This window comes from Pieris brassicae, chromosome 8 (genome assembly GCF_905147105.1).
Source record: "Pieris brassicae chromosome 8, ilPieBrab1.1, whole genome shotgun sequence".
Classification (NCBI taxonomy): domain Eukaryota; kingdom Metazoa; phylum Arthropoda; class Insecta; order Lepidoptera; family Pieridae; genus Pieris; species Pieris brassicae.
This window is the reverse complement of record NC_059672.1, coordinates 3,706,180-3,726,079: the sequence shown is the minus strand read 5'-3', so window position 1 is coordinate 3,726,079 and position 19,900 is coordinate 3,706,180. Positions and strand designations below refer to the sequence as shown.

Sequence of the window (19,900 nt, the reverse complement as noted above, 5' to 3'; positions counted from 1 at the left end):
TAATTTGTAAGGCTTTGATAATCCTTATGATAAAAATGGCATGCCAATATACTCTTTCGATTAAAAATCTATACACACTAAGTTATAAAAAAAATCAGTCTCATTCGTATTTTAACAATTTCTGAAGATTCACTCCTGGTAATCAATTACTTTTAATAACCGCGATTCAATCTCAAATGAACTCTTTTAATAGCCGTGGATCTGATGTGATACAGCTTGGTAAAAAAGTCAACTTTGAAATCGGGATCGCTAGTAACTCATAAGAGTTAAAAAATTTCGGAGCAGATAATAGAGGCTAAGTTGTATATAAAATTCCCTGATGCGTAATCAATGGGTCGAAATATTCAAAGTACACAGATAGTTAAGAATTTGGGGAATTTAATCATAATAACTTAACTTGCTAAATAGAGTTTCTATTAGAAGCAATGGTACGAAATATTTACAAAGTTGGAAAGGCCTTATTCATATTTTAATACTATTCCGTGACGTAAACTCTAAAATATCAGTCATTATAATAAAGCCGATTTCCCAAAAACTAAGCTCAATAAGATCTGCCTCTTCAGCGTATTAAGTACAAGGACTTCTAGGTCAACGAAAACCCTATTGTATTTTCTGTACAATTCAGGAATTTCAGAAATTATTTGATTTAAAAGGCAGTAAAGTAGTATTTCCTGCTACTTTGTCTGTGTGGAACGGAAAAAATTATTGCGTTTTATAATGAAAATTGTAAAATCTAATGCATTAACTATCTTTAAATCCATGGTGCAATGAATTTATTTTTATTTTGTTTTATTAAAAAGATTTACTAATAACTAAAAATATGTACTAAATATGAACAACTTTGTACGCCAATAAAAAATCTTTACCTTTGTTTATACTTAATAATTACTAGGTACTTAATATTTTACCTATTATTTACCATAATGTAATTTTATCCAAGGACCAGGTCAACAGGTTCAAAGAAAGCAAAAACAAAATAAATTAGTTAGGGAACACTTTACAGATCTGGCGCTTTTAAATTATTTCTTTGACCATAAGGTCTCCTACCTCATGGACAAAGAAATCCGCTTTCTATAATACACTTCGATGCTTTCTTTACCGTAAAATCTAATGTTGAACCGAACGAACGTCCAAACAAGCCAACACTGCTGCATAATTTACATATGGTCATTATTTTTACGAGTAGTTGGAAATCGAACATCTAGGTATAAGGCACATCACAGACTTATTTCTAAATTTAAAGGCAAGTAAGTGATCATCTGAGACTAATAATAACAATAATAATCAATGGCGCTACAACCTTTTTAGGTCTGGGCCTCAGATTCCTGTATCTATTTCATGATCATTTGTTAATGGAATATCCAAGTAGGCGATCAGCCTTCTGTGCCTGACGCACGCCGTCGACTTTTTGGGTCTAAGGCAAGCCGGTTTCCTTCACCGTTCGAGCTAATGTTAAATGTGCACATAGAAAGAAAATCCATTGGTGCACAGCCGGGAATCGAACCTACGGCCTCAGGGATGATAGTCGCACGCTGGAGCCACTAGGCAAACAATGCAATCATCATCTGAGCATACCAACTCCAAACAAAAAGCTGAATACACCTTTTTCAAATTTTATAATGTTGATACTATGAAATTATAGGAAATATATTATACTTATTGGCGTGATATTGCGTGATTTGTATGCAAAGTTAACGTAGTTATTCACGTAAAATACTGTTGTGTGTGTTGTGTTGACTGTTAACCAAATTATAATTGGATATGCAATTATTGATATGAATTTAGGCTTTATTAGTACTTGTTTATTGGGCTTTATACTCGCTATAGATATAAATAATAATTAATAGAGAAACAAAAACAGTCAAACAATTTCTGAATTTTTGCGTATTGAAATGTTTTTATCCTTTAATTTACAAGAGGAATTTCAAATTCAATTAACAGTGTTTACAATAGTTATATCTTTACTTAATTTTAGTTAGAGTCAAATCAGCTTTTCTTTATAAAGTACAGAAAATGAAAATAACTAGTGGCGCTACATCGTTCCTTTGATAGTTTTCCTTTATGGACAAGTAGGTGAGAAGCCTTATGAATCTGCCCGGTGAATCAAAAAAAGGTTTATTCTTTCGCCTTCCGGCTAGGCTTATGTATTATGATGTGTTATCTGTGGGCCGGGGTATCCCTGCCCTCGGTAAAATACTATGCGCTAGTTCGGATGTCGCGTGTAAGTTTAGTAAAACAAGGAATTCAATAATCGATCAAACTAAGACTAGCACTTATCATCAATGGTGGTGTCTCACACTCGAAGCACTGGAGTTTAATAATGGTAAAAAGAAAATGCGGTACGGTATGCAGTTTAATGTTAATGCGCACGCGATTAATTTTTAAGTACTCATCCTTGTTGAAAACCCTCTACCATTTTCGTTTCGTGTGTCAATGTCAAAATCATCAACTGTCATCCTTCTTTGATTGACACCGATCTAGCGCAAACAATGATCATACTGTCATTAATATTAAGTATCGATTTTGTTTATAATTTAACAAATAATATAATATTTAAAATGTTCTTTATGTATACAGTAATAATAATGATTATGAATGTATAAATAGAAAAGTAAAATAAATTAAAAATAGTTTTAATTATTTTACTATTTTATACTAAACTATATATTTTATGCCCAAAGTTTTATGGACATTGGACAAGCGACTTAGCGGCCGTTCTCTTTACAATACATTGAAATTCCTTTTATCTTCTTGAGTTCGAAAAAAGTAATTTAAAAGCAAATTCTGTAAAGCTAATTTTGTTATTTTATATAAGAACAAACATATCGGTAGCAATAAATCAACTTTGATCCCATAGAAAGTCCAAAAGGAGAATCATCAAAGAGAATCGTCGTAGCAAAAATAATTTTGTCCGATTTGCTCTCAGCCACAATATTATAGGAACTGGTATAAACAAGGTCGGAAATTCACAGCAATAACAGTAGGATTTTTCTCCTCTTTCCACGAAATTGAACCTTCTAAAAATATTATTATATCATCCATACTTCAAAAACTAAACCTGTTTGTAACCCCGTTTTGTTTTAAAAATTTCCATACAATATGGTACAATATTAATTGGACTGTTCAACTTGTCTAAAACAAGTAAAACTTACTTGAAACATAATTAAAAACCTTTCAAACTTGTGGCAGGTAAGATAAAAAATATTGAGTTCCATCTACGTACCTTTTAATGACAAAATATTAAGTTACTTAGCAAGAGTTTTAAGTACTATGTATCTTTTTCTCTTTTTTACATTTTGTAACGTAACGTAACGTTACGATTATCACAAAAACTGGTTCAGCTGCAGGGTAGGCAAACAGCTTAAATATAACTCCCTTCCTTCAACTTCTATTGTATTCCTTGGACAAGAGACTCAAAGAGAGACGACCAAAGGTCCTGGCGTTCAAGTACATAGGCGCTTGTTAAAGATTTCAGTTTGCGCCTGGTAGATAATACAGGTGATCCCAAACACAGCGAGAAAACGCTGCTAGCATAAAAGGTACACTGCCACAACTGCCATGTTTTTAAAGTTTGTTGTAATAGAACTGTAGTTTTCTTTCAAAAAAATGTTTAAGATTTCTGTATGTTTTTGGCTTGAAAGTTTTGGCGATCGAATTGAATTATTTTTCTTTTCACAAAACCGTTATCACGTTCTATACGAAATGCCACTATTTATTAATATTAAACTGGACCCACCATTTCCCCAATATTGAAGAGGGAATATAAATTGAGATAAGCTTGTATTTATTAGCCACGGGTTAACAATTATAAAAGGGAGGAAACTCCCTTTAACGATCATAATAGATTTCGGTACATCTCTACATTTCGTATATTCCATAATTAAATCCATAATAGTTATATATTATTTATTATTCAAGCAACCATTAAAATTTGTGATTAAAATTGACAAGTCCTTGCACTGAAATTTAAGAAATTACATCGCAATTGCCCCGTGTTTTGTATCAACATTAATCACTGCTCTGCTCCAGTTAATTGTTGTATAACAAGGCTGTTAAAATCTAGTAAAATAAGTAGGCTGGCGGGGTTGTTAAATATATATTTAGACCTATTGAATTACCTATTAAATTAATATATAATAATGGACTGTATTTATTTAATTTATGATTGCTCAATATTTGGAATAATTGGCAGAGAAAGAAAGAAAGGAATCGGCACAGCACCTTCAACCTCGTGGCTTCCTCTCGTGGCTGGATTCCCTCTTCTTTAAACTAATTAGTTTAACACTTCACAGATGTAGAACAGCACTGTATATAATTGTTAAAAACAAACATCAAATTTAAAAGTTTTAAAGAAAGTGGTGCGAGCGTGCGGCGTATGAATAAAAAACACAATCGCGGGTCGTCAAAATTACAACTACCGACTGCTTAATCCCTTTTTGAGCAACCATTAATATAAATGCGAATTCGGCGCAACCATAGGCTCCATATAATTACATTTATAATATTAAAGACGACTAGAAATTTTAATATATTGAAACAACATGCATATTTTAAATATAAGTAGATTTGGTCATTAACTAAAACTTCCTAGTAAGTAATTTTATTTAAATAAAAATTCACATCGATTTAAACTCGGATATTAATTACTGTGAAAAAAAAAACATTGTGAAAGTATTTACACATTTTTTTAAATTCAAATAGTTCTGTAACATAATGTATATTTATTATATATAATGCCTTTTGGACAAATTTAAGTGCCATCTACAATTTACGATAAAATATATTATTTGTCTCACAGATGGCGTTCCAACAAAAATTAATTCTTTACAAGTATTGCGCTTTCTGTTTACAGTAATAATACCTTTAACTGCCAAGAGAGGGCGTTTGAGAGCACTATATAAACTTAATACTAGCAAACCGTAACAATAATTTATTATTTATTCAAGTTTTATTTAAATCATTTTAAAAGCATTATTTGTACTGTTATAATTTTTGTTTACCCATAACAAATATAAAAGAGATCACATTTAGTCATTTAAGGCAATTTTTGTGGCATTCTCAGTATTGAGGTCGTCGAACGACATATCATACATAATATATATATTAAAGAGAACAGTTAAACTTGATATATATTTTGTGATATATATGTACACGCTCTTAACACTTCAGTTGTATATATAATCAAATCAAATCATGTCAAAAGCATTTCTTCATATAGGTACCTAACACAATGTACACTTATCACAACACATACAACGTCAAAAAAGAAATACTTATTAAATGTTACAAATTTTACATTTACTGCCAGTTCTCCTCAGAAAAGAAGAACTGGCAATAAACTCTCCGCCTCTCTTTTTAATCGCCAAGTTTTTTGTTTTACACAATGTTTGTAAGGAGATGCAAATATTACACCATGTTTCACATGACCTCTTAAGTAATAAAGAGTTAAATAAAATGAAGAGAGCATAATTTAAAAGTAGTTGTTAGTATGATATGAAAATATAATATGCTTAATTAATATAATATAAATAATTGCAATATGTATCGTATAATTGACATCCGTACCCTGAATAGGTATGTATGTCATGGCATATTTTTGTGTCTGTTTTACTGATCTTCATTCCATTTAAAATAATTGATAAGAATATAATAATATGCAGTACATACAAGGTATAACTTGTTTCTAAAATATATTTTAGACATTCTGTTCTCTCTCTAGATTTAAACAAAATCATCAATTTGCACTATTGACAGTGTGCCAATTTTCGTAAAAAAACAAATAAACAAGCAGTTAGTATGGGAAGTATATTAGATGGAAATTTTTTACCGTTAGCGAAGGTGAAAGCCCAGAGTAGAACACAGTTGTAGGCCAACCGGCGCGCGCGCACGTTTAAAACCTGCATTTGTAGTGCATTTAAGAAATTGTCATTTGTGAAATTATATATACATAACAGGTATGTATTTTTAATATTTTAATAAGCATGGTTCGGTTATTAATCTTTGTCAATATATGTACTTTTAATTGTATTTCGTACACATAACGCACTATGGATATCAAAGTTTTTATCAGAATATTTAGAACAGCTATTAATAAAATTATTATGATACAAATTACATTACAGAGTATTTAAATATAAAAAAACTATGCCGCTACAACCTTTTCGATAGGCGTCAGGTTCCTGTAACTCTCTTTCGTGCTCATTTGTTGTTTCTAATAGTTGAGTAGGTGATCGGCCTTCTGCGACACACGCCGTTACTCACAATGTTCCTTCATAGTGTGAGCCAGTGTTAACTACGCGGATAAGCTGGACCATCCATTGGTGCACAGCTCGGGTTCGACGATACGACCTTAAGGGTGATGGTCGCATTCTTAAGCCACTAGGCCAACACTGCAAGTTAATAAAATATATAGAAATATTAACAATAAATTTATACGCAGAAATGTCACTAAACGTAGCTTTCGTATTAATTCGTAGCTAGTTTATTACACATTTTCAGCTTTTTGTATAATTTAAGTCTTAAGGAGAAGATCATGACTAATCTAAAAAAATATATCAAACCTTTCACTGCAGAAGGCCTTTGTGCCGTGCAAAATATTGTATTATGTAAACCAATGTTTTTGCTCATAGTGCGGACATCTCGAACTAATTTATTTGTTGCTGTAGAGCTTAGATGTTACTTTTATTTATATAGCTTTATTAATGAATCCATACGTTAGTTAGTTAACATTTCTTAATATGAGTATTAGACTTATTAGTATAAGTTGTTTTTTTTTGTGGTGTTCTTATATGGACCCTCTTAGATGTTACCCTAGCCTCCTTGATATTTTCCATTTCTCTTTTTTTCTATGATTTTTCTCAATGAGTTGTTCAGATCTAATTGTTATTTTGCTTTGGTTTTGAATTGTTTTATTTTTATTATTGTGATTTTCTTCGTTTTTCGTATGTAATAGATTGCGCATTTCCGACGGGGACTAGATAGATTGGAAAGTATTTTATTAATGTGGTAATTGTTATTGTTATATTTTATTGTTATCCGGTATGTCTAGGATTTTTTTATTTTATTTGCTAGATTCACCAGGTCCTGATGTTGCTTAATAATTTGCTCTGGAGCAAAATTTATTTTAGGTTTTGTTGAGTTTCTTGGGAGCCAATATGTCATCCTTGTGTTGATGTTTATCTTCAGATGGTAATTTGGATTGTGATAGTTACCTTTTATATTCCTTGAGCTTAGATGTGAGTCTTCCTTTTTTTCTGCTGAGTATCTGCTGGTTCTCTAAGTATGTATATTTTTAATGCGTCTATACAATTTGATGAATTTGGAATAGGCATAGTAGTTAAAAAAAACTAAACTTTTACTAACTACTCAAAACTCACGAGAGTATTAGTATTTTTAAAATATATTGTTACGAGCTAGGGGATCGGATAGAAAATGCCGTAGATTTCTTCAAGGGTTTATTTCTTAAAAAAATCAATGAGGAATTTATGGGGACAAAATTAATTGCAGAGATTCACTAATAACACACAAAAACACAGTCACTAAATACTTCACTTATGCACACTTCACACAGTACTTTATCACTTATATTCACTTTATTCGCACTTTATCGCTTCGGTGTTTCTCTCGTGTAATCGCATTCAAAACTAAGTGACTAGTCGCGTTTCGGCTCGCTTATATATCCCTGGGAATAATTCTAAACAATATTCGAGAACTTTCTAGGCGGGCTTGCTACTGAGTAGCGATTGCACAATTCTAGAACGTTCGCACTCTTTGTCTCTTTCGCACGTTGCTCCGTCCTTGTCGTACGGCGTTCTAGAGTGCTCGTCTAGTTTCGAGAAAGTTCTGATCTTCTCTCTCTCTCTCTCGTATCATTTCGTCCTTGTCTCACACCTAGAAAGTTCGGTCTAGAATATTCCTTCATCAAAGGGGTATAACTAGGCCTGAAAACGCCTGAAAACGGGTCTCCTGAAAACTGCACCACTCGACGACACATGTTCTGAAACTGACTGAAAAAATGTTTCAGCTTCCTGAAAACTAGGGTAACATTATGGAAATTACAATAAACTAATATGTGATTGAGCCTCTCCTGAAACGGTCAGAAATCATATTTCAGCCTGCTGAAAAGTTCTCTAACTAGTGGAAAAATCTAGAAACATTGTAGTCGACCCGTCTTCGTATCAATATATTTAGTATTTCTCAAGACTGTCACTACGCCGATCTAAAAACTTTGGATCTAGGTCCAAATTAGTATTCGAGAAGGTTGTGGCTGACCTTACGAAACTAGACCTAAATTTTATAGACATTATGCTTTATTACTGCCTTTCCAAAATATAGCTGTAAATCCAATGTAAATTAAACATCCAATGGATATATTAATTGTAAATAAAATTATTTAAATAAACTCATAGAATTAAATCATTATAATATAATAATTATGTTATATTTACGTACATTATGACCTGTATTTATTTATCCAACCAGTGCTAGGTCAAAACCCGTTCAATCAATGTTTTTTTTTTAGTTTCTCGTACGGTAAAGAAAAGATCCATAAATCGACGGACTGTGTTAGACACAAAATACTGATCAGTGATCACCTAGTCAGCTAGAAGAAACAACAAATGATCACGTATCAGATACAGACTACACTAAACTAAACGGTTGTAACGCCACAGGATTTATATATTTCACTACTCGGAAATCCAATTTGTATCATAATAATATTGTTATTAGGTGTTTTAAATAATTGAGTAGAGGAATTCTGATATTTATCAGAATTTTATATCTCGTTAATATAAACCAAGGTTCATGGGTTCGTTCATACAGAACTGGACATACATTTGGCCACAATCCCACTCGATTTTATATAAGACTAGCTGACTCGGCCAACATCGTTTTACCATGTATATTATTTTCAGGAAGCATTTTTTTAGTTCAATAAAAATAACCTATATATACTATAACAAAAAATAGGTGATAATTAAGCGTCGTATCTATTGTTGTATGCTGTATCATACAAAAATATAACCAAAAAAATTGTCTAAAAAATAAAAAATAAATTTTTGGGGTAGACACCCCCTATCATTTAGGGGTTTGAAAGAAAGATAGTAGCCGATTCTCAGACTTACTGAATATGCTTTAAAAAAATCATAAACATCGCTCGAGCCGAGAATATTTTATATATAGAGAAGGTACGGAGGGCACGCCTGTCCAGGAGATGCCTATTTAACCGCCGCTTCAAACTATATATATATATTATTATTTTTATAACGTCACTATTATTATCATACTACTTGAGATACAGAACGTTGATGATAGTCTCGATTTAAATATATCATAGTATTTGATTATATTTATTTATATAGCAGCAGTACATACATTTCCAGGATGTTAGAAGACCGAAAAATGAAGACACAGTCGCATGTCTCTAGTATTTTCGACATAGCTAAAGATACTGTTCTGTTCCTCGTCCTGTCATGTTATTATATACTAGAGTCATTGTTCTGGACTCTAGTCCCCAACGCCTTAAGGCCTATGAAGAGCTTAAAAGGGGATATTGTGCTGGTTACCGGAGGGGGAGGTGGAGTAGGAAGGCGATTGGCGATTAGACTCGCAAGACTTGGGGCTAAAGTGGTCATATGGGATATTAATGAGGATGGTAAGGACAATTTTGTACAGTTATTCTTAATATAGGAATTACATTTTCTTTCACGCGTAAAAAATCGCGGCCTATATTGCCTACAACTTACTGGGCATATCTATTTATCTTTTGAGAAATTTACAGATAAAATGTATGGAAATAATTATGTTTAATTAAGCGTATAGAAACAGTGCGTGCCGGAAATACGTAAGTAATTATACAAGATACCTTACATAACCTCAAATTTTTAATGGTGTTTTCCGAATAATTTAAAGAAAGTCACTTCTACAAAATTCAACACAAAGGTTAAAAAATTTTCATGAAATATAAACCATGCTTTAAAATTAAAATATAGGTATTTGCGAACAACAGAATTTTTTTATTTAGAAAACAAAACAGATACATCTCTCAAAGTTAAAAACAAAAAATAAAACATAAAATTAATACATATCCACTGATAAAAAATAAGATATATAGAAAAACAAAACATGACAACAGAATATTAATTCAGTAGACAAAACAATACAAAATTTATAAATAAGGAGAAGGACAAACATATTAGTAGCCATAATAAAGAAGAAAGATACAAGGTTTTAACCTATTCTTAAATGAAGCAGTAGAGGAGTGCGAAAAAAGATCGATATTAGTAGTAGAATTTTGTACACTCAAACACATCAACACAATTCCACCTTCCACTAAAGTGTCATCTGTCTTAACTATTTTTATGGTGTTCATTTATGGTTTTAATTTGTTAAGACAGGTCCTTTTAACTTGGTCGTAGAACAGATTATGCGAACTTTTTGTACACGCTCATCTTATGAAAAATGATGTATAACGTACCTATCAGAAGTTATCATAAAATTTTAGACAGACCAAACAGGATAATAGACTACCAAAAATAAATAAATATATTTGTCGTAACTGAATGAAAATATCTCCTAACTTTGCTTCAGCACAATAATGAGGTAGATAATTATGGTAACATAGAAAAAATCTTCAAGTACTCCAACAATCATTTTCGTAATGAGAGGTATCTTGTATAAGAAGCTAATTAATATTCATAAGACATTCAAGTGACTATTAGCATACAGAATAACAATTCGCAATTTACAAAACAAAGCTGTTATAAAAGCATTAAGCAAGGTGCAATACGGTATACTATTTATATAAAGATACCGTCAGTCAGTACTAGACAGGCTACTTCTAATTAATTTGCGATATTTGTTTTTAAATAAGTTTTGTTTGATGTGCTATTTTAAAAGAGTACTTACCGAGAGTATTTTACTCCGGCTTTTTTAAAATATTATGGCAATAGTTTCAACTTTAACCCCGGCTTTTTCTCTCGGCCTACACCCTCTGTCTTCTTTGCGATCTTCTTGCTTCTTGTCGATGAGTAGGGATGTCTACCTATTCAAATTTAATGACGTGGAATAAGTGACATCTTATGTTCTATAATAAATATATTTTATTTTAGTATATCATCAATACCTAAATATTGATGGTAACGTCGCTCGTTTTAATGCAATCCAAATTTAGATCGTTTTTATAATTCATTAGAAAATCTATTTTCCGATAAACGGAGTAGTTATGTATACATATTTGTGCTCATACAAGATATTAGCATTCAAGTAAAAAATGTTGCGCCTCTAGCGGCTACGCATGGACTTTAGTCCATCTATGAAGATATTTATATCTTCATAGAAATATCTTACGCCTAGATTTAATATTAAAAAACCATTTATTAATTTAATTACACTTATGAACGTCAATAAAGAAATACATATTAAATGCCGAATGCTTATAATTTTACATTTACTGCCAGTTCTAAAATCAAGGAAACGAAGCGAAGAACGGACGAGAAGAACTGGCAATAAATTCTCCGCCACTCTTTTTAATCGCCAAGTTTTTTGTTTTACACAATGTTTGTAAGGAGCTGCAACTATTACATCATGTTCCACATGACATCTTAGGAAATAGGAGCCCGCACTTACATTCTAGTGGGAACAACAGGTAATACTTGTCAACTCAATGTTTAACCATAGCATAACCGCCTCTAGGCTCTGGACTGGTGAAACAATAAGATGACAGTATGTTACGTTCTTGTCATAATAAAAATCATCTAAACACAAACTGCGTGTTTTCTCTACTTTAGGCAATCTTTCAATAATAAACTGAGAGACTCTTTTCTTGATTTCAGCATTAAATAAAACATGTTCTGCAGTTCGAGACGAGGGATATGAAGCGAAAAGCTATGTTGTTGACTTGGCTGATCGCGCTGCTGTTTATAAAGCTGCCCAGAAAGTAAAGAGAGAGGTAATCATAGGATTATCTATATTTAGATGATTAAGTTGATTCATAAAAGGCTGGCAACGTACTTGCAAGCCCTCTGGCATTACGAGTGTCCATGGTCGGCGGTATCGTTTAACATCAGATGAGTCTCCTACCTCTTTGCCCCGTTTCTTAAAAAAAAGAATATATAAATACTGTCTTTGATGAATGATAAAATAAACTTATTTCAATTACCTTACTAATTAATGACTTAACTTCGCTATCTTGTGAAGTTGTAATAAGCGCCTTCGCCACATGATATGTGTTAACTAGAATGCAGATTGTAATATGATACAATTAACACTAGCAAAGATACTATCTAAGGAAACAGAACAAATTAATCGTTGTTTTGTTTCATAAAATACGTATATTATCTGTTCGTGTATGTCATGTTTGCCTATAAGTTCTTGTTACATTAAAATTATATATTGTGGTTCTTTCACCTATGTATCCGTGTGCCTAGCGTTGGCAAGAATTTATCAATTAAAAATACAAGTCACACAAAGGTCTTGGTAGATATAAAGATATATGCAAATTAAATGTAAATAAATGATTAATTTATGAGTAAGAAGGGTTGGAGGGGAAGGAAAATTGTTATTTTTTCGATTATATGCAACCAACTGGACTGCTTTGCAACTTTCTCATTTACGGCACAAATAATTCAGCCAAATTTGTTTGCCTAAATAACATATGTTAACATATAATGTGCCCTTGAGATCTATGTAAAATATATTACCTATGTAACTTTTGTGCCTAACCAAAAGGTAAAGTAATACTTTGTTAAACTTAGATATAGTAGATATATACATATACAAATACAGAGCTACATTTCTCAATTAATATATATAGTTTAGCTATAAGGCCTTAACTAAAAAACCGGCGTTTTAAATTTGTTTATTGCTTTTCGCAGGTGGGTAAAGTTGATGTTTTAATAAATAATGCTGGCATTGTCTTCGGAGAAACACTTTTAGAGCTAAATGACACGGCGATAGAACGAACATACGAAGTTAACATTCTTTCACATTATTGGGTAAGTTTAATAATATTGATTATTACCTTCCAATACAATATAAGTAAAATGGATATAGGCGAAATTGAAATTGAAATAAAATGCAAAATGTCATTTATAACTAAAAACTAAGTCGTGGAACGAGATTACGTTAAACTCAGAGATACATTTCTTACCAAATAAGCCTTTTATTAACGGAACACGCAATATACAAAATATTTAAACAATGTATTTAATTTAAAAATACATAAATCCTTTCATAATTTTTATACCTATATTTAAGGCGCTTAATATTTGACAGTTATAGTAGTTTGAGTTCAACAACGACATAATAATAAAGCATTGACTTTGGCCATCACCCATCAATCCTAAATATTATCAACTGTTACAACGTAACATAGTAAGGCTAAATAGTTATTAACAAGAGGACATTTATTTCAGACTGTGAAAGCTTTTCTCCCAGACATGATAGAAAATGGAAAAGGTCATATTGTGACAGTTGGCTCAGTAGCCGGCCTTCTTGGGACTTACCGTTGTACAGACTACAGCGCTACAAAATTCGCCACTGTTGGCTTTCACGAAAGCCTTTTTACGGAGCTACGAGTAAGTCTTTATACGTATAAGTTTTCGTTCATATATTATCGAATACAGAGACATACTTTATCTATTGGTCTCAGTTTAATATTAAAAAAATAATTTCCTAAAAGAGTCTGTGTCAATTCGATTGACAGTCTTTCATGGTAAATTTAGCTTTCAGTGCCCGTAAACTATTTGTTTTGACAACCTGAAACTAGTAGCTTGTGACACATAGTTAAGTTAGAAATCCTATCAAGGTGATGGGTAACACGGCGGTGACACTATGAATAAAATTCCATGTTCCATTTTAAATAAAATAAATTCTATATTGAATACAACGGAAATGTTTCGTATTCGTAGCGCAATATTGTAGTTGAACGAATTACACCCACATCACAGCATCAATGACTTACCGTTTAACGCTTCCGTACCAGACCATTACGAGACCATTACCAGATGTTTAAAAAAGAACCATATACAGCTCCTAGCTATCAGAATAAGGGTAGTCTGGAGTACAGAACCTTATCGATATAAATTGTGTACTTCAGGCACATGGACACAGCTCAATCTATGCAACTCTTGTATGTCCTTACTACATAAATACTGGAATGTTTGATGGAGTAACACCGCGATTGATGCCTATGTTGGAACCGGACTATGTGGCCGAAACAATGATCGACTCAATTCGAAAGAATGAGGTTAACTGTATCATGCCCGGCTCTGTAAAGTATCTTTTACCGCTTAAATGGTGAGTTCTTTATTTAAAATAAAAAATAATTTTAATAAAAAAACGATAAGAAAAGTTTCTTGCCAGTTCATTTGTAAACTGGTAGTAAATATAAATGTATTATTTTATTTATGGACGATCGTATTGTTTTGTTCATTAAAGTTCGAATAACGAATTTTACGACTTCGGGAAACTATAATATGCTTATTTATATGTAGCGACACCTACATTCTAAAGCTACAATCACTGCGAAACCTGAAAGTTAACGTAGTTATATCGGCCTCTAAGGATATATTCAACTTCTCAACCTTAGCTACTAGAGATGGGCAGAGCAACGATCGTCAAAACAGCCAGAGGCTATTAGGCCAACAGCCAAATACCATGAAAAAATAGCCACTCGGGGCTTCGAGTCGGCCAGTCAATGAGACTGGTCGAGGTTTGAGGTTCCCTCCCTTTAGGTTTGAGGAACTGTTCACCATCCTTCCTCAAAAAATAAATTATGAGGTTCCAAATAGTTTTTTTTTATAGAACGGGGAAAGGGACAGGAGGCTCACCTTATGTAGAGATACAGCCGCCCATGGACACTCTCAATGCCAGAGGGCTTGCTAGTGCGTTGCCGGCCTTTTAAGTATTTTGTATTGAGGGGAAATTCTTTTATTATGAACTACATTGACTTACAAATAGGATATGTAATTCTCTTGTAAGAAAATAAATAGAATATACTTTTTCAGTTTACTACCAGCAAAAATGTGCTGGGATTTGATGCATCGAGTGATGAAAGGCCCTCAATCGATGATGGAGTTGAAGAAAAAACCCCAAGCCACTTAATATAAGGATCATTATATTTTGTAAATAGCACAAAAACATAGAAAATTGTTAAATTTTATAGGATAAAAGATATTTATTTTTTACTTTCGATTTTTTTTCATATTACATGCAAAAAACATCATAATGCCACCGATGATACTGATGTAACGACACCGTAGCGAACGCGATGCTTTTCATTTTATTAACTGTAGAATATTTATCTTTGTTTTTTATTACAAAACCAATGTCGTGTCGCTTTACAGCACGTTTAACTAGGACTCAGGTGATAAGTTAAAATTGGTTATCAAAAGCGTTTGAACCCGGTCAAGTTCATCATTGGACTAACAAAAGTTTTCCTCTTAATCCTCTTAGGAAGCGTATTACGTCACGCAATTTCAGGAGATTCTTGACTCCCACATACCACCAAACCACCAAGACACCCCCCCCCCCCCCCCCATGAAACGCGCCGTAACGTTTCTGTATATAATAGTAAAACGTTTCGTGACCAACTCCAGTGACTCTTTAATCCTAAAACTTACCATTATGGGGTGTGAAGTAGAATATAATATTAACAATAACGCGTAATGCAATCCCCGCCCCGCATCGTCGTAACGAGGACCCCCCAAATCGTTACATAATACTTGAACGCTCCCTAACAAACACAAAAATGTGTCTGTCTTATAATAGGCACTTCTAATAAACTGTGTGGTATTTTTATGGATAACGTTTAACTCTTTAAAAAAAACATGTGTATACTTATGTACACGCGTTAGAAGTTACACTTCTTAAATAACAAGATAGAAATAATTTCAAAATGTTATACTTATGTACACGCGTTAGAAGTTACACTTCTTAAATAACAAGATAGAAATAATTTCAAAATGTTTATCTTTCGCCTCATTCTACGTTTGTAGAAAAAACGACACTAACAATGGAAAAAAAATCATTTTTCCCTAACGCGCCAAAAGAAGTATAACCTCAAAAACGCACGTTATTGGGACATAATTTATTAAACCTAGAAAAAAAAGTATCACATTTAAAATAAATCATAGAAGTAGTCCAATCCCTGGCCTAGTTCCCATACAGCAACTCCGGTACCCAGCTCCCTAGCGAGATCTAATCTTTTCTGTATCGAATATAACGTTGGGAAAAATACTTTTTTCGCTCCTTGCAATGTCCTAAAAATTAAGATTTATTGTTAAAAATGAATGTTTACGTGTATGATCCACTCTGAGGTCGTGGGTTCAAACTCCCGCATTGCATTAACTTTCCTTATGCGTAACAATTTCTTGTTTGTCACCTTTAAAATAAAATAAATCAATGGCGCTACAAACTATTTAGGACTGGACCTCAGATTTCTGTATCTGTTTCATAATAATTAATTAATACAATAGGCAAGTAGGTGATCAGCCTTCTGTGCATTACACGCGCCGTCGACTTGTTGGGTCTAAGGCAAACCAGTTTCCTCATGATGTGTTCCTTCACCATTAGAGCGAATGTTAAATGCGCACATAGAAACAAAGTCCATTGGTGCACATCCGGGGATCGAACCTACAACCTCAGGGATGAGAGTCGCACGCTGAAGCCACTGGGCCAACACTGCCTTTTGCCCCTGACTTACCTTATCTCAATATAATTCTCAGCTGTATTGTTATTATATGTAAGCATTTGATTATTTTTGGCATTTTTCAATAACTCTATATATTCTGTGCCAACAATTGGTCCTCCTCCGTTAGCGGTATACGAATTTCCATAAAAATTTAAACCAATTAATATTTTTGATCGTTTGGAGGGATTGTCCTCATTCTCAATCAATTTCTCTAAACACAGTCTTATCCAGTATAAGGGTGCATTTGGTCCTGCAATTTTTAAGAAATTAATCACTTTTGTATTAATCCAAATGTTTAATAATAAAAAGACGAAATGAAGCTTAGCTTAAATAAGGTAATAATGTGCAGAAACTTATTTCAAGAGATATGTCAGATACAAATAAATATTTATTTATTCAAGTTTACCACATCATTCGTAATAGTATATGTACGCTCCATAGCACAAACTCTTATCTAAAATACAGTAAACCATTTTATGGTGTTATAGAGAGTTGTCGTTAAATGGAGAGAAGAACAACATATAGATAATCCATGACTCCTACTAATTAGTCATGGTCAATAACAGTCTACAATGAATTTCTCAGAAAGTTTGTATGCATGATGCCGAATAATGTCAGCAACTTCAAAAGGTCTTTTTTACTCAATTGTTATCGTTATTGTGAGCATAGAGGGTGAACATAGCATACATAGAGTTTTTTAATTAAAAAGGTAAAAATTACCAACAAAACAGCATTTAAACAAGCAACAGAAACACATTTTCATCATCAGTCTTTATAAATCAGTTTAAAAAAGCAGTCACATTAATGCAAAATAATGGTATCAAGAGTAAACTAAATAACATTCATACTTGCCAATATGCCATCAAGTTATTTTTATCCTGTAGTTTTTTTTTTTCAAGTTAAAAATGTCTGTTTACCTGGTTTTTGAGTACTTGAAAAGTCATAAGTCATCACAGAAATAGCTTCGACATAGGGATAAATATCATTATATGCTTTAACAAAGAACTCATCTGTTGGGTAGCCTCGGAATGGAGGGTAGACTAGAATCAGTTTTAAGTCGTCTTCACTCATTTCTAAACCTATAAAATAAAGAAATTTTTATTAGTATAATAAAGTATATAAATCCTTTGTAGAATTGCTTAGTACCTTTGAAAATTAATTTACTTATATCGAAATTTGATAATTAGAATTCTATGTTAGATAAAATCATTTTTTACCTGAACTGATGATTAAAAAAAAACATTTTTATCTAAAATACAGTGTAAACTCTTTATAAAGATATAACTTTTTGGCAAAGAAGAGCACCGTGACTAAACAAAGATTAAGTGTTAAATCTATTCAACAATATCTCACCAAACTGCTGGATAAATTTGACAGATTTCTCTACATACTTTCCAATCTGTGAAAGCATTTCTAACACTATACCATCAAAATTCCACTGTTTGCATGTTTTTTTCACTTCTTCAATCAGAGCTTTTTGTTCTGATAGTGAGGATGGCTCTTTGAAGAATGCCTTTAGATCTGACAGCTGCCAATTTTCAAATAGCAGTCTTGGGAGAACTGGAAAATAAATAAGTAAGTTGTTAAATACCTATTTTTAAATAAAACTTATTCAATGCATTCAAAAACAAATTTATTACATTATTTACATAACTGATTATTCCTGAGTGTATATATATATACAAAGACAATTATTCTTTAAAAAAAAAATTAATTGATTTAACCATCAAAAATGTAAGTAGTCAGAGAAAAGTATAAAATTGTGTAATGGAAACATGGCTATGCCACCTCTTAAATAATTTAATCAAAATAATTTATTTATCAAAAACAATATAAAAATATGGGTCCAGAACAAGTAAAATTTGTAGTAATGTAATGTGAAAAATACTTACTTCTTACATTACTTGGTGTTCCTTTTTGCTTGACTACTTTCATCCAAGCATGATCAACATCATGTAACCCAGATATAATATATATGTTAGGACTCTGTCGTTTCACTTGTAGCCATACAGGTGATATATAATTAAACTTAGGTGCCCATGCTTTAGCCACATCATAACCCTTGTTGTTCCACTGTCAAGATCAAATTTGTAAGGTAACCATTTATTCAGTTACTTAAAATTAAGTATTAAATTGTCTTAAAATGCTCTGTGTGTACCAATTATAAAATGTTTCAAAATCATAACGAAACAATTATTTAGCCATATCACAAGGTATAGATGTCTAATAATATTTCTTACCCATTAAACTATATACTTCCTAGGATATAACAGTATGCACACAACATTTCCAGCACTATGTCAGCGAAAGCCAACTCTCATGGTAGAAATGAGTAGATTATAATTTAAAAAATAACTTAATTTCACCTACCGGTGTTACAAATCCTAAGACTGAATTCAAGAAGTTACGTGTTGTGATACTTTGATGGAAAGTAGCGTGATATTTTATTATATCCTTAGCAGATGGTGTTTCCACAACTAATTTCCTGTCCAAAACATTATTTTTTCGTGGACCATCTTGAGGTTTAACCCCTTTTTGGGATTTTTTATCAGCTGGTGGGGATAAAGTAGCAAAACACACACTTAACATAACCAGAACTTGTATGATTGTTGATAGGCATTTCATTTTAATGCAATGAATACTTGCACAAAGTATTACGGATAACAGATAGACTATTAGTTTATTTATTTATATTGAATAATGTTGATATTTATATTATCACCGGGAAATAAAAAGCCGGTCGGCGGAAATACAACGCATTGTCCACGGGACACAGACCACAAATTGGTCAGATAGATGAAGTTAACAATTCAAGATCACAGACTACCAAAACCTTGTAAAACTTAATTCGCAATTCAAAATTGGTCTTGGTCTTGTATTATACAAAGAATTAAAGAATTATACTATAGTGTATATAACATTCTTCTATACCTTGTAAACACGATCAACCAAATGATAGGCTTTTTTGGCAGCTCTATAAAAGTTACTGTTCTTGTAATATTATTATAGACTTATGGTAACTATGTTGTCTAAAAAATTGAGTTACTGAAGTACAAGCTAATTATAAGGGATAAGATTCAGAAAGTTTTAAAGCTAAGTCTAAGCGCTAAGCTATTGGAGTTTTATATATAATACGTAAGTTCGCACGTGTCTCCTTTCAAAATCCCATCCTAAATAATTTTAAACAAAAAACAACTCTTATTACTG

General features: G+C 32.3%; 2 protein-coding genes across 2 annotated transcripts; one reads left to right on the top strand and one right to left on the bottom strand.

Moving 5' to 3' along the window:
- Positions 1–5,876: 5,876 nt before the first annotated feature.
- On the top strand, positions 5,877–15,157 carry LOC123713230 (epidermal retinol dehydrogenase 2). The gene is made up of 7 exons (XM_045666810.1): positions 5,877–5,954; positions 9,384–9,655; positions 11,835–11,950; positions 12,876–12,995; positions 13,416–13,577; positions 14,099–14,298; positions 15,009–15,157. Exons 2-7 carry the CDS (start codon positions 9,385–9,387, stop codon positions 15,103–15,105), a joined length of 966 nt encoding a protein of 321 aa, XP_045522766.1. The 5' UTR covers positions 5,877–5,954; position 9,384; the 3' UTR covers positions 15,106–15,157.
- A 525-nt stretch (positions 15,158–15,682) lies between these two features.
- Positions 15,683–19,455, bottom strand: LOC123713748 (chitinase domain-containing protein 1). The gene is made up of 6 exons (XM_045667573.1): positions 19,064–19,455; positions 18,586–18,766; positions 18,047–18,253; positions 17,611–17,772; positions 16,706–16,943; positions 15,683–16,262 (listed from the first exon to the last, which is right to left on the bottom strand). The coding sequence occupies exons 1-6, from the start codon at positions 19,316–19,318 to the stop codon at positions 16,121–16,123; spliced, it is 1,185 nt and encodes a 394-aa protein (XP_045523529.1). The 5' UTR covers positions 19,319–19,455; the 3' UTR covers positions 15,683–16,120.
- Positions 19,456–19,900: the final 445 nt, after the last annotated feature.

Coding starts and splice junctions, on each gene's coding strand:
- LOC123713230 (XM_045666810.1), top strand. CDS start 9,385: ATGTTAGAAGACCGAAAAATGAAGACACAGTCGCATGTCTCTAGTATT. Junction 11,951..12,875: donor CCCAGAAAGTAAAGAGAGAG/GTAATCATAGGA, acceptor TGCTTTTCGCAG/GTGGGTAAAGTTGATGTTTT. Junction 12,996..13,415: donor ACATTCTTTCACATTATTGG/GTAAGTTTAATA, acceptor CATTTATTTCAG/ACTGTGAAAGCTTTTCTCCC.
- LOC123713748 (XM_045667573.1), bottom strand. CDS start 19,318: ATGAAATGCCTATCAACAATCATACAAGTTCTGGTTATGTTAAGTGTG. Junction 18,767..19,063: donor TCTTAGGATTTGTAACACCG/GTAGGTGAAATT, acceptor TGATCTTGACAG/TGGAACAACAAGGGTTATGA. Junction 17,773..18,046: donor CAAATTTATCCAGCAGTTTG/GTGAGATATTGT, acceptor TTTATTTTATAG/GTTTAGAAATGAGTGAAGAC.